General features: G+C 36.5%; 2 protein-coding genes across 17 annotated transcripts in view; one reads left to right on the top strand and one right to left on the bottom strand.

Annotated features, from left to right (window-relative positions):
• The window catches only part of RICTOR (RPTOR independent companion of MTOR complex 2), a 128,943-nt gene extending 121,451 nt beyond the window's left edge, over nt 1-7,492 (top strand). For 8 of the 9 annotated variants that reach the window (XM_003899598.5, XM_021939315.1, XM_021939316.2 and 5 more), the window contains 4 exons: nt 744-899; nt 1,240-1,363; nt 2,852-2,990; nt 3,428-5,555. In XM_003899598.5, coding sequence (XP_003899647.1) covers nt 744-899; nt 1,240-1,363; nt 2,852-2,990; nt 3,428-3,502 — 494 coding nt within the window. In that variant the 3' untranslated portion in view covers nt 3,503-5,555. Of the gene's footprint in view, nt 1-743; nt 900-1,239; nt 1,364-2,851; nt 2,991-3,427 lie in introns of all 9 variants that reach the window. The other variant, XM_021939311.2, reaches the window with a different exon arrangement.
• Nucleotides 243-14,172, bottom strand: part of OSMR (oncostatin M receptor) — a 106,455-nt gene continuing 92,525 nt past the window's right edge. For 4 of the 8 annotated variants that reach the window (XM_009208318.4, XM_017959507.3, XM_017959508.3 and 1 more), the window contains 2 exons: nt 13,961-14,033; nt 12,608-13,624 (listed from right to left, as the gene is read on the bottom strand). In XM_009208318.4, coding sequence (XP_009206582.1) covers nt 13,049-13,624; nt 13,961-14,033 — 649 coding nt within the window. In that variant the 3' untranslated portion in view covers nt 12,608-13,048. Of the gene's footprint in view, nt 1,620-10,878; nt 13,625-13,960; nt 14,034-14,172 lie in introns of those variants that run through there. The other 4 variants (XM_009208317.2, XM_009208320.2, XM_003899599.5 and 1 more) reach the window with 2 other exon arrangements.

The raw sequence follows: 14,172 nt of genomic DNA, 5'->3' as shown, positions 1-14,172 counted from the left end.
TGACTCTCTGAGGCAGGTGTTGACACTCCTTCCTGTTTCCTCTCATTGCCCTTTGCACACAGATCTCTTATGACAATTATGACTATTACAACTTGGTTATTTTTGTTCTTCCACTCAGTTAAGTTCAGTTAGGGTATGGTCTGTCAGTCTTTACATTTTTATATTTCTGATACCTATGTATGTACTGCTTTGTACAGCAGGCCCATAATATGTATTTGGTAAGTAAATAAAGTAGACCTACATTGAGCTTTTTTTTTTTTAATCAACAAGTGACATATATTAGCAATTTTAAATAAGTATATGTGTGTTTAAAGTATTACCTTTTCTTGGTGAATATCACTTAACCACCTTCAGAAAAACCTGGTGATGACTAAAGTTCTCTGGTTTACTTTTCCAAGTTTCTTTTTGGTATTCTAATTCAGTTTCCCAGCAGGTGAGTTGCAGCACATTGATATGCCAAATTATGTTATGCTGAGATGCTGATGCTCTCATGGTTCCAGGTCACAGTGGGGCCTGAGTCTGACAGATCCCTGGAGTAGGCCTTTTCCACTGTGAACAGCCCTGTCCGGGCCCTTTTCATGCTATAATCATTTTCTATGAGGAAAAAAGTTTTGGAGTGTTTGGTGTATTGCATACAATTAGAGAAGATGTTATTTTATATTCTTTCATTTCAGTGTGCAATGTAAGCACAGGAATTAAGCCGTTATGGTGCTTTAATTGAAATAATTATTTTTTTTCTTCAGACTTTCAAGATATTCCATATTCTGATTGGTGTGAGCAGACCATCCATAATCCCTTAGAAGTGGTTCCCTCTAAGTTTTCGGGGATTTCTGGATGCAGTGATGGGGTGTCTCAAGAAGGCTCAGCTAGCAGCACCAAAAGCACGGAGTTGTTACTAGGTGAGTCTTCGGATTCAGATCCAGTCATTATTAGTAAAACTGTTATTAGTTGGTTTTGTTTTTCGTAAATACTGTAAATTAAAGTTGTCTCAAAACAATAATACGTCCATTTTAGTGAAGCAATTTAACACTGTTAAATATTGCACCTATATCACCCACTGATATAGAGCCTCTTAGCTATCTACTTTTATTAGAGTTTTGCTCCCAAAATGATAGGCAGATCATGTGTAATTGATCTCAGTTTTAGGTCTTTAGGTGAAGTTTAAAAATAAATTTCATGATTTTTAATCATTTTTGTTGTGATATAGATAATATTTAACTTCTCCCTGAAATCTTTTAGGTGTTAAAACAATTCCAGATGATACACCAATGTGCCGTATACTCCTTCGCAAAGAAGTTCTAAGATTAGTCATTAATTTGAGTAGTTCAGTTTCAACTAAATGTCATGAGACTGGGCTTTTAACGTGAGTAAACTATGTGCATAAGTATTATTTGTTTATTCTGTTTTTTAAGTTGAGAAAAGATTCTTGAAATACTTCAAAAGTTAGGCTAGTTAACTTACATCAGTAGTTCATCAGTAGTTCTAAACTGCATTGCATACCTGTGTGAGGCTAGATTTTCTTTAATACTTCAACCAAAACAACATATGGCAACAGATCGAATGCAGAAGCGAGTATGAGAATCCAGCTATCTTCTATTAAGCCTCACTTTTGAAGAGATCTGCAAAAAATGTAAAATAATGTCACTCTTCTCACTTTTTTACTTTTGGAAAATACAGTTATTTTTATTAAAATATATGTTATTTATGTTAACATGTAGTGGATTTATTTTTAAAATAATTCATGTTAGGAAATTCTCTCAATTTTAACTTCTAATATAGTAGTTAATGGTCACTGTAACCCACACAAAAATAAGCTTTTTTGGGTACTCAGTAATTTTTAAGAAAGTCCTGAGACCAAAAAGTTTGAGGAGAGTGGGCTTACATGTAACAAGTCATAATTTCTTGTAACAAGTCATAATTTCTTGGTTTAATTTTTTTCTTATTATTTAAAGCAGTGATTCTCAAAAGGAATGCACCTCAGGGTCTCCTGTAGGGCTTTTTTTTTTTTTTTTTAAGACAGTCTTGCTCTGTTGCCCACGCTGGAGTGCAGTGGGGCACAATCTTGGCTTACTGCAACCTCCGCCTCCCAGGTTCAAGCGATCCTCCTGCCTCAGCCTTGCGAGTAACTGAGATTACAAGTGTGCGCCACCACACCCAGCTAATTTTTGTATTTTTAGTAGAAACATAGTTTCGCCATGTTAGCCAGGCTGGTCTCAAACTCCTGACCTCAGGTGATCCACCTGCCTCAGCCTCCCAAAGTGCTGGGATAACAGGCAGGAGCCACCATGCCCGGCCAGCTGTAGGGCTTTTTTAAAGAGTGATATAGGTATTGGGGTCCCACATAGGTATCAGGGTCCCACAGCAGACCTCTAGGCCAGGAGCTCTGGGAGTGGGCCCTTAACTGGTCGCCCACCCAACCCACAGCTGATTCTGAGGTGCTCTCCTAGCTAAAAGCTGTTATTTGAAGTATCTGAAGAAATAGCCTGGTCAGGGATGTTAACAACTTAACTTTAAAGATGTATTTCTATTTTAAAAGTTAATTTTGAACATATTTTAATCATCCTAGGCTGATAAATACATTTTGCAGTTTCTCACGCCAATGAAAAAGAATGCTTCAACTTTACGAGAAGTATTCAGGTTTTGATAATCTTTTTTTTTTTTTAACCCAAACTCAGAATATCTAAGTGTGTGAGAGGAATATTTAATATTTTATATTCTCAAGTCATCACCCCAAGTATGCTGTCTAATCCATATCTGTAGGGAAATATATTTTTAAAGTAAGTGATACCTTGGAGGAAAAATAGATACATCATGATTACAGTTTTCATCACACCATAATCTTTTATTTTAGAATTAAGGAGAAGTATCCTCAAACATTTGATGACATATGCCTTTACTCTGAGGTTTCCCACTTGCTGTCACACTGCACATTCAGACTTCCGTGTCGGAGGTTCATACAAGAATTATTTCAAGATGTACAGTTTCTACAAGTAAGTATGATTAGTACTTCTCAAATTTATCTTTCAAGAATAATTCAGTGTTTGAATTGAATTAAAATACACATTATAGTTGGGTGTGGTGACTCATGCCTACAATCCCAGCACTTTGTGGGGTCAATGCGGGAGAATTGCTTGAGCCCAGGAGTTCAAGACCAGCCTGGGCAACATAGTGAGACTGAGTCACTACAATTTTTTTTTTTTTTTAATTAGCCAAGGGTGGTGGCATGTGCCTGTATTCCCAGCTACTTGGGAGGCTGAGGTGGGTGGATCATTTGAGTCCAGGAGTCAGAGGTTGCAGTGAGCAAAGATGGCAACACTGCACTCCATCCTGGGAAGACTGAGCAAGACCCTGTCTCAAAAAAAATTATATATTTATATAAACATATATTTTTATAAAAGTCGTTAATGATACACTATTTTTTCCCTAGATGCATGAAGAAGCAGAGGCTGTGTTGGCAACACCACCAAAGCAACCTATAGTTGATACATCTGCTGAATCCTGACCTCATATTTATGATGGATATAGATATATACTATATATATTCATATTTGTGGATTTCCTAAAAGCCTCAGAAAATACAACTGACTAGGCAGCAAAGACAGGAGTATCTTCTGTACACTGTTCCGCAGTTACTGGTACATGAACAGTTGGAACTGCTGACTTTCCTAACCAAAACAACTTCCTTCTCTCCTTTGTTGAGCCTTTTGAGGGGTTCATGATTCATTACCACAGTTTTAAGAGTTTTAGTTACCATTGTAGCAAGAGCCAAGCACTGAATACCTACATAGGTTTTCTATTTTTTTCATTTTAAAAACATAATGACAGTGGAACAATAATGGGATATGCAGAAGCACCCTTCACAAGTTATTTCTGAATTATTTTTAGGGTAAATACACAGATGCCTTGTTTGTTAACTAATTTGTGGAAAGCAGGAATCAGTGTCTCTAAGGCTGCATCCTGTTACCACAATGGGGTGTGCTATAACTGCTGGTATTAGAGAGGGAACTTTGGCCCTTTCACGTTTTTCTTAATGTTTGTAACACTACTTCAGAGGTTTATAACCTCAAAGCAAAAGAAGAGCCTCAACAACCTGGGACGTATAAGTTATTTTTATGTTACTAGACTTGCATAAAGATTCTTGTTTTCCAACTCTTCATTTTGTTGCAATGTGTCATTACAGGATATATGAACCAATTAAGGTTTTTCACTACAGTTCTTGAATAAAATTTAAAAATCATTTTTTATTTTAATTAAAAATATTTCCCATTTATAGAGTGCATATATTTGCAATGGACTTCCACTTTCATCAACTTTCCATCTCATCGCTTTAAACAGGAACTTGAACAAGCACTGTTAGTTTAGACCTAAAGGATAGGAAAGCATTAAATACTACTTTGGATCTCCTGAGGAAAAGATAAGTTTGCTTGCAATTTACACATTCCATGGAGGAAAGAAGAGCCATATTTCCTTTAAAAAAATCATTAATAAAGCTTGTTATTAAGAAAAATTGTAGTGAAAAGCCTTAAGTACCAAATTTTAAAGCAGCAGTAACTTAATTTTTATATCAGTGTTTTTGTTTTGCACAAACTAAATGCAGTGATAGGTGGGTTTATGAGTATATTAATTGCCTTTTTCCATTTGTGAAGTTAAGTTGATGAGGGCAAGGTTTTTGTTTGTTTAATTTGTATATGTCTAAAGATATTTGGAAATTTTTACAGGATTTAAACATATATGCAAATTTGTATATAAAAATAGCATGGCCATCATCATTTGAATGCTTGTAAATGAAAGGATTATCTTTTTTGAGATCTATATATAAATAGAAATAGAAAATCCAGCTGGACTGATTAGGATTCTTTTTTAATTCATTTGTGTATAACATTTTTATTACAATTACACATCAGTTTTGACACAGTCATAGCAACATTAATATTTTCCCATGATGCAGATCCTTTTTGTAATGGGCTTGTTCTTTGAGATCTCTGTAAAGAACCCTGTGAACTAGAAAACATAACTCACAGAGATACTTTTTTAAAAAATTTATTTACTGGCACTGAAAGTTCCAGTTGGGATGAAGCATTTCGTCTCACTACATAACACCTCTTTGACTGCACTTCAGTGAATTGTTCTTATGTGCACTGTGTAGCAACTTACATTATAACAAAGCAGATAAGGGCTGTAAGCTGCTGCTTATGTTGAAAAGTGGTTCTTCAGATTTCCTCTCATAAAATCCAATTGAAGATAATTTTTTTATACTTTATCACTGAACCCAAGTGTTTATTTAAATGTCGACAGTACTTCTAAGAACGTTGCCTGTCATCGTGGTCTTTGGTCTTGGATAACTAAACTGCCTTTCCAGAGAACCAAATGTCAGAGTTACTAGACCAAATAGTGGTTAAAACCTCCAAAGGAAGTAATGTAGTAATCTTATTCATAATGGGATTAACATATTTTAGACATTCGTTTTAAACACTACCTCAGTTAATATAGAGTATAAAATCTGTGGTTTAATCCCTCAAAAGTTAACAGTGATTTTTTTTTTTTTTTGTCTTACACACATACACACCCCCTCCCCCACCATCACTATCCCTGTACCCCCACCTTGGTCATCTATCCTGAAAGAAGGCTTAGTTAGTATTGGCCTGAATGTTTTGTGGGGTTTTTTTTACTGTTACTTTGAAAAATATGTATGTATACATTATCATATTTGCCTATATCACTTACTTTGGGGAGATACTCAGAGCTTTGTGGTTATCAGTATACTTAAAAAAAAAAAGTCTATGCTTAAATTTATAGTGCTATTTGGTTTCTCCATGATTTCACTGACAGGTCTAATACATTTTCTTTGAGTACTTGTTTGTAAAAAGTAGACTTTATGGTGAAAAATACATGCAGTGCCAAGTGATTAACTTAGGTGTTTAAAAATATTATAGCAGAAGAGGTTAGGAATGATATCAGCAGTAATAGAAATAATTGAGAAAATCATCTATAAATAATAGATATTACAGACTATAGAATACCAAAATAATGTCAATACTGTAGTTTTTAAAGATTTTAGGATTAATCTTAGTCCATATAAATTTGTACTATTGGTAATTATTGAATAATTTGGAGGAATTTGGGCAGTTGTGCTGGTTGTAAACTGTGAATTTCTAATCGTAAAGTGAATTGTTATTTCTAATTGAACTTTTTTCAAGAACAGATTTCAGCCTCACATACTAAGTAAATACTGATAAATAAGGAAATTAGAAATTTAGTATTCATAATTAAATATGCTCTAAAATTTATTATACTTTTATTTCCTGTTTATTCTTAGGTAGATTGGAGGGGGGAAACAGTCTGTTCTCCCTAATTAAAATTTTTCTAATAACAATTAGCAGAATAAGGACATTCTATATGACAGTGACATTAAAAGAGGCTCTTTGGAAGTATATACATTATTATAATGTAATAATGTGTACAAGTCCTTTGAAATGACAACTTTAATGGGTTTCAGCTCTTTTATCTAGAGCTTGAGATAATTAAAGCTGAGTTTTTCAGGGCATATCTATCACAACGGCAAAGTGTTCAACAGTGGGATATCAATGCTTATTTAGATTTTCCTACTGCTATTTATATAAAATGTTATTTCATTCCGTTCAGAGGATGCCTTTTATCCCCACATTAAAGCACAGATCATTAAGCAATAAAAACCAAATTGTCTGTCATTCAAATTATAACTGCAGTTATTTTTGCATGGTAAGAGTGAGGTGCTAATTTTGTGTGAGATGAACTTTGTAAACTACTTTGGGAAATGTTCTTTGGACGTAAGATTTTTTCCCCTTTAGTCTTATGTTTCCAGTTTTGTCTCAGATTCACAATCCATTAAAACATGGGAAAAAAGAAAAGGTAAAATTGAGAGACTTTTATTAGAAGAGCTGTTTGGAATGAACCAACATTTCAGATTTTCCAAAACATAAGTTAGGAAAAGTCTCCATTGTCTCTGCATTAACAAAATACACTGTTACTATCTTAATCTCAAAAGTGTCATTACAGTGAGAATCTCATGTAAAAGCATACCAGTGAAATTAATAGCAGTGCTTATCAAAGAACACAAATCTGTGAGAATCTTTCTAGGAGCATTGTTTTTTTCCTTCAGTTCCAAGTTCCAGGGTATTTTTCATTCCTAGTAGGTTTATATGACTCACAGAATGTGGACTTTTTTCCTGTTTGAAGTATTTTTGTAATGTAATATCGGATAGCTACACCACAGCATGCATAAATTGCACATTTTGTTTTACTTTCTTTATAGAATATTTAATTTCAAAAATATAATTTATGCCAAAAAAAGCATACCTTTCAATTTTGCTACTTGGTTGATTTAGCACAAAATGCAAAGTCTTGGGGCAGAGAGGGGGAGTGAAAAAAAATTTGTAGGTAATTGTTACAAAAATGCCTGTCAGAAACCCTAAAGCTGCATTGTAAAACAAATGGTGTAAATTAGTTTTGAAAAGTGGTAAGGAATTGTGAAAAAAGTGTCAGACTTAATGCTCTCTAACCACATGATTTTCTTCTTTTTTATTTAGTAATACGCTGCTACATATTTGGAGGTTCTGGTGTTTGTAGGTCACTGAACAGACATTGAAATCTGATTTATATTGTATAACTGTAACATAGAAAGAAAAAGTATTTATATTTTTTCTGTAAGAATATTTCATTGAGTTGTGTATAATTTAAATAAGATTTGTCCCCAAATGGTTTTGCTCATCTTGATTTTTTTTGTTGTGATTCTCTTGTTTTTGTATAATGTGTACAGTTTATGTCAAGGGCATTAAAAGCCTCCTGAAGCATAATCTTATCAAAGGGATACATTGTTAATAAAATGTACTTAAAATTCTTAAACTTTGTCATTGTTTTATTTGAAATATTAAAATAATCAGTGGTCATATGGCCTTGATTTGAGTCCTGTAATGCTGATGCTGACACATGTGACTCCAAGCAAAAGTGACTTTTAGGTACCACAGACATGTAGAGTGGCTGTTACAATATTTTAAAGTAATATTCTTCTTAAACACTTCATAATTAAACATCTTTGTAGTTTTTTAAAATATCTATAGGGATTTGGAAAATAGGTCTTTAGATAGAACAGCTCTGAATTTTTTGAGGAAATAATGTACAATATGAGTGATGATGGTATGACAATGGTGACATCTCTGTGGAAGGTATTTGATGTCTCACACATAAACTGCCCTGATTGAATAAGCTTACCTACAGCTACCTACTGGCAAAAGAGAATACCACAGAAATTACGAATTCTAGAGGATAAAGTTGAGTGTCAAAGTTAGGGTCTGTTAATAAAATATGGTAAAATATATATCTCAAGAACCATTTTGGACAGTTTGGCAAATTTCTGTACATTTTTCCCAATGTCTTCCACTGTATATGTCATTGAAAATATAGTTGGCCCCAAAATAAACTAAAAAGCATACTTACAAATTCATCATGCCGCTGATCTTTTTAAAAAGTCCTAATGCAGCGGAACTTGGAAAATACTGTTTCATTTTTAAAACTCTTTAGTATATAAAATACTCAAAAATACAGTACTAGTTCGGTATTGATTTTAAGAAACTAAAATATACTAAAACTTCCCTTAATGCTTAGAGGAATAAAACAACTATGCTTTCAAATTGAATATACCTATTGTGTTGTAAACATCTTAACTGAAAGTTCTGAAAACTCTCTTCTACTGTTTCTCTCTTCCAGAGTTTTAAAATTTCTACTTTATGCAGAGTGCTTTAACATGCTTTGTAAATTCGAGATGAAAGCTTATCTTTCTTTTTTTTTTTTTTTAATTTATTTATTATTATTATACTTTAAGTTGTAGGGTACATGTGCATAACGTGCAGGTTTGTTACATATGTATACTTGTGCCATGTTGGTCTGCTGCACCCATCAACTCGTCATTTACATCAGGTATAACTCCCAATGCAATCCCTCCCCCCTCCCCCCTCCCCATGATAGGCCCCGGTGTGTGATGTTCCCCTTCCTGAGTCCAAGTGATCTCATTGTTCAGTTCCCACCTATGAGTGAGAACATGCGGTGTTTGGTTTTCTGTTCTTGTGATAGTTTGCTAAGAATGATGGTTTCCAGCTGCATCCATGTCCCTACAAAGGACGCAAACTCATCCTTTTTTATGGCTGCATAGTATTCCATGGTGTATATGTGCCACATTTTCTTAATCCAATCTGTCACTGATGGACATTTGGGTTGATTCCAAGTCTTTGCTATTGTGAATAGTGCTGCAATAAACATACGTGTGCATGTGTCTTTATAGCAGCATGATTTATAATCCTTTGGGTATATCCCCAGTAATGGGATGGCTGGGTCATATGGTACATCTAGTTCTAGATCCTTGAGGAATCGCCATACTGTTTTCCATAATGGTTGAACTAGTTTACAATCCCACCAGCAGTGTAAAAGTGTTCCTATTTCTCCACATCCTCTCCAGCACCTGTTGTTTCCTGACTTTTTAATGATCGCCATTCTAACTGGTGTGAGATGGTATCTCATTGTGGTTTTGATTTGCATTTCTCTGATGGCCAGTGATGATGAGCATTTTTTCATATGTCTGTTGGCTGTATGAATGTCTTCTTTTGAGAAATGTCTGTTCATATCCTTTGCCCACTTTTTGATGGGGTTGTTTGTTTTTTTCTTGTAAATTTGTTTGAGTTCTTTGTAGGTTCTGGATATTAGCCCTTTGTCAGATGAGTAGATTGCAAAAATTTTCTCCCATTCTGTAGGTTGCCTGTTCACTCTGATGGTAGTTTCTTTTGCTGTGCAGAAGCTCTTTAGTTTAATGAGATCCCATTTGTCAATTTTAGCTTTTGCTGCCATTGCTTTTGGTGTTTTAGACATGAAGTCTTTGCCCATGCCTATCAACAGAACTCTTAGAAGTGTTAATAAGATATTAAGTCTTGATGTTCTTAATCAGTACACACTCTAGTAGGTAACAAGGTTGACCCTAATTAGTTTGGGTTAGGTGTTTGAATGTAGGAAGCGTTTCAGCAGTCGTACTGTTGTGTGAAGAGGTCCCAACTCCCATCCTGAATTGTTGAGGTCCCCCGCACACAGGTGAGGACCGTGCACAGGCTGATGCAGGATTTAAAGGCCATTAATGCCAGTGCCGTCCACCACTCAAATATCCTATTTTTAAGGAATTACTACTGTGATTTTAGGTGCAATTTTTAACAATCAGTATGACTATATTAGAAGAAGTAGAGCTTAGAGAACTCAGATATTTGCATGAAATCATGATATCATGATTTGCGTCAAAACGTGAGGAGAGTGAACAGAGGTATGGATGGAGCTGAAACAGTCATGGGTAGTGGCCATTGGGACTGGTGGTGATACATAGTGGTTTATTAAACTTCTACTTTTGTGTATATTTGAAATTCTCCATTTTTCTGACACATGAATATGTATTTCAAAGTTTCTGAATAACACTTCCTAAAGCCATGTTAAGATGGCATATAGTATTGAAAACTAAGGTTTTGAACATGAATTTATTTGGTTATGACCATTGGAGAAGAAATGTTTACAGTCAAGACTATAGGTCATAGTGATATTATGAAGACAAACGTTACATAGCCCAGCATTTCCTATTGGCATGTTGTTGTATTTCAGAAAGACTTCATTTGATTTAGGCCAGTGATTCTCAAAGTTTAGTGTGTAGATGAATGCCTGGGAACTGATGAAAAATAGATTCCAGGTCCATGCCCCAAAGATTCTGATTAAGAGGTTTGTAGTCATACCCAGGAATTTACATTTTTATTTAGTAAGTTCATGAGGTGATGTATCTAATTACTAGATTTTCATTTCATTGAGGGAGGTAAAACAATGTGATGATGAAATATTTTAATTAAGATTTATTTCAGTATTAAAAATGACTTCAAGGTTTTGTGTGAATTATTTTTTAAACAAAACTGTATGAAAAATATGTACAAATCAGTCACCAATGTCATTGACATTTTTGTGAACAAGTTTCAAATGAAAAATGTAATCCCATCATAACAAAGGTACATAAATAAATAAATGCTGACAATACTGGCCCTAAAGTCTAACACAACTGTTAGACTAATCAGGATACCACTTTCTACTACATGAGGAGCACATAATCAATGTTTCCAGCAAAAGGCAAGTACTGGTTTGTGTAGGTTTATTTAGGTCAGTTGACAGCCACATTATTTTGAGGTGTGGCTACTTGTTTCTCTTCATAGTGTTGAAGGGCACAGTGCAAGGCATTGGGCACCAGAGGCATAAGCATAGGCAGAGCCATTTCTACCATGCTGACGGCAGGCAGGAAGACAAAAAGGAACCCCTTTCGTGCTTGTTTGGAAATGTGACAGCTAGGTGCAGTGGCTCACGCCTGTAATCCCAGCACTTTGGGAGGCTGAGGTGGGCGGATCACCTGAGGTCAGGAGTTCCAGACCAGCCTGACCAACATGGTGAAACCCCATCTCTACTAAAGATACAAAATTAGCTGGGTGTGGTGGTGCATGCCTGTAATCAGAACTACTCGGGAGGCTGAGGCACGAGAACTGCTTGAACTTGGGAGGCGGAGGTTGCAGTGAGCCAAAGTTGCATCATTGCACTCCAGCCTGGGCAACAAAAGCAAAATTCCATCTCAAAAAATAAAAAATAAATGTGACCAATAATGTGACAAATAGGCTGGGCATGGTGGCTCACACCTGTAATCCTAGCACTTGGGGAAGCTGAGGCAGGTGGATCACCTGAGGTCAGGAGTTCGAGACCAGCCTGGCCAACATGGTAAAACCCTGTCTCTACTAAAAATATAAAAACTAGCCAGGTGTGGTAGTGTGCACCCGGAGTCCTAGGTGCTCCGGAGGCTGGGCAGTAGAACTGTTTGAATCCGGGAGGCGGAAGCTGCAGTGAGCTGAGATTGCACCAAGAGAACCAACATGTACTAAGATACCAGTTGTGTACCAGGTGCTTTGCATATATTAGTTTGGAATATATTGGTTCAGAGGAGACAAAGTTGCTCCAAAGCCAACATGGAATTTCCCACTCCATAGAACTTTTTAGTTATATCTAAATTATGTCCAACAATGGGTTTCATTTTACCACTTTAGCATAATATGAATATAACTGTGACAGAGTTATCTTGGCCCAGACAACGTAGTGCAGAGTCCAAAGCATGCCAAGTGAAAACAGGCTGTTTATAGCCAGTTCTTGAAAGGAACCAAACACTGAATGGAATTACGTGATATACTTTCCTTTTTATGTTCTGAGGTAGTCATCAAAAATTACGGTAGAATACTGATGTCTATGGAGCAGATGTACAACTGAGAGTAGGTCAGAAGTTACTTGCCAATCCCATTCTTTCACTGTAGTAAGCTTGACAGAAGAATTGTGGAAATCTTGTTGATTGATCACACATTTTACATATTAGATTAGATCTATACCCCCCGCCCCACCCACAGAGTTAATTTTACTATGTCCGTGAACTATAGATTCTTATCCGTTCAAGGTAAGTCTAAAATCTGTCCTGGCCTCAGACACCTGAGTTTTTTTCATTCAATACGCTCAGTAAATTTACATTGACAATTTATGCTGTAGTAGTAAGTCTCCTGTGGCCTTTATTAAAGCCTTCAATCTAAGAATTGCTTTTAATGGAAATATTTCCTCAGTAAAAAATGAACTTCTAGGACCACAGCCACCCTGTACAGTACTGAGTGGGAGTCTGTAGAGTGGTTAATACATATCCTTGCGTCAAGCTCAAGTCTCCTGTTCTAAAGGTGAGCCTGGAACAAACAGCAGCAAGGTAAGCATGCTCCCATGATCCTGCCATTTCTAGGACAAACCTGCTCCAATGGGGAGTGTTAAGTTCCATAGCTTCTGGCCTTTAACCTAGCCAGATTGTAGTGGTCTTACATAAACCAGACCTGCAAATCATACTGGGATTAAGGACCAAGGCCACTGGTGATGAGAGGGTGCCAGCTCTGCTCTTCGTAATGTCTGTGTAGCATAAGGTATGAAATCGGCATGCTGGTTAGCGGTAGTGTTCACCTGGATCTAAAAGGGTAATTGAGGAAAGGCTGCTATTCTCGGTCGGGGGAGGCAGGGCAAGACGCAGGGGGACTGCCATTTGCATTTTATACTCTGAACAGTGTGGTGGCTCCCCTGGGTTTGTTGGGAGACTATCCTTGTCTCCAGACATGGGTGAAGCCAACTGGGACACATAATTCAAACTTGTTTCTCCAGCTGGGACTTCTCCCAGGGAGTTCATGTAGTTTTTTTCTAGCGCCTTTAGTACATTTTCAGGTGAGGTCATTAGTCCCAGCATACTTGGTGGGGCTTTGGGGGGTACTGAAACATGGCTACAAGAGCCAGCGTCAGAAGCTGCCTGGTTGTAGGTAAAGTTCTCAAAACAGATGCAGGGGCCAGGGCCAGAGTGATTCTTTTCTGTTGGAAGGAGATAAAGGTAGTTAGGCTTAGTCAACTCAGTTTCTGTGAGTGACTTCCTAGTGCCTAGGAGCTGTATCTTTGTCCCTTCTGGCTTGCTTACAACTTCAATAGCATCTGGGATACAGTCACTGACATTCATTATTGTTAGGTGAGGGTTCTCCTAGAAAGGAAACAAAAATATGTAAATATAGACATTTGTGTGCATGCATACATGCATCAAAGTAGATTAAGCGTGTGAAATACACTTAGAGCTTCAATGTTGTTTATGTTCCTTCCTGGTCACAAGTAACCTGGAGGTGAAGTTGAAAACCAAAAGACGTCCCCTGACAGAAGAAATCAAAGCTCCAATCACCTATTTCATGGCTATGGGTATAAAGGTGGCTTTTACTGTGCTATATTTTCCTGAGGAGCTCTAGGAAAGTAGGATTCTGACAGCCCCCACTCTGGGTTAGTCCTTAATAGGTGTATGATATACATACAATTTGCCAACATTTACCTTGAATTTTATTAACGACAGGATGCTGCTCTTGTAAGGGTCAGGGATGTCAGGATAACACGTCTCCTTGATCCTAGAAAAAAAAAATGGAAAATGAGACTGAATTTCACGGTACAGTGGACTAGTTAAGAGCAAGAACTCTGGAGTCAGATTCCTGGCTTCTAATCCTTGCATTGTAACTTACTAAGCAAGTTACTTGGTTCTTCCATGCT

Source organism: Papio anubis, chromosome 5, assembly GCF_008728515.1.
Source record: "Papio anubis isolate 15944 chromosome 5, Panubis1.0, whole genome shotgun sequence".
Classification (NCBI taxonomy): domain Eukaryota; kingdom Metazoa; phylum Chordata; class Mammalia; order Primates; family Cercopithecidae; genus Papio; species Papio anubis.
Note: the sequence above shows the minus strand (reverse complement) of the source record. Positions and strands in the feature narration are given on the sequence as shown.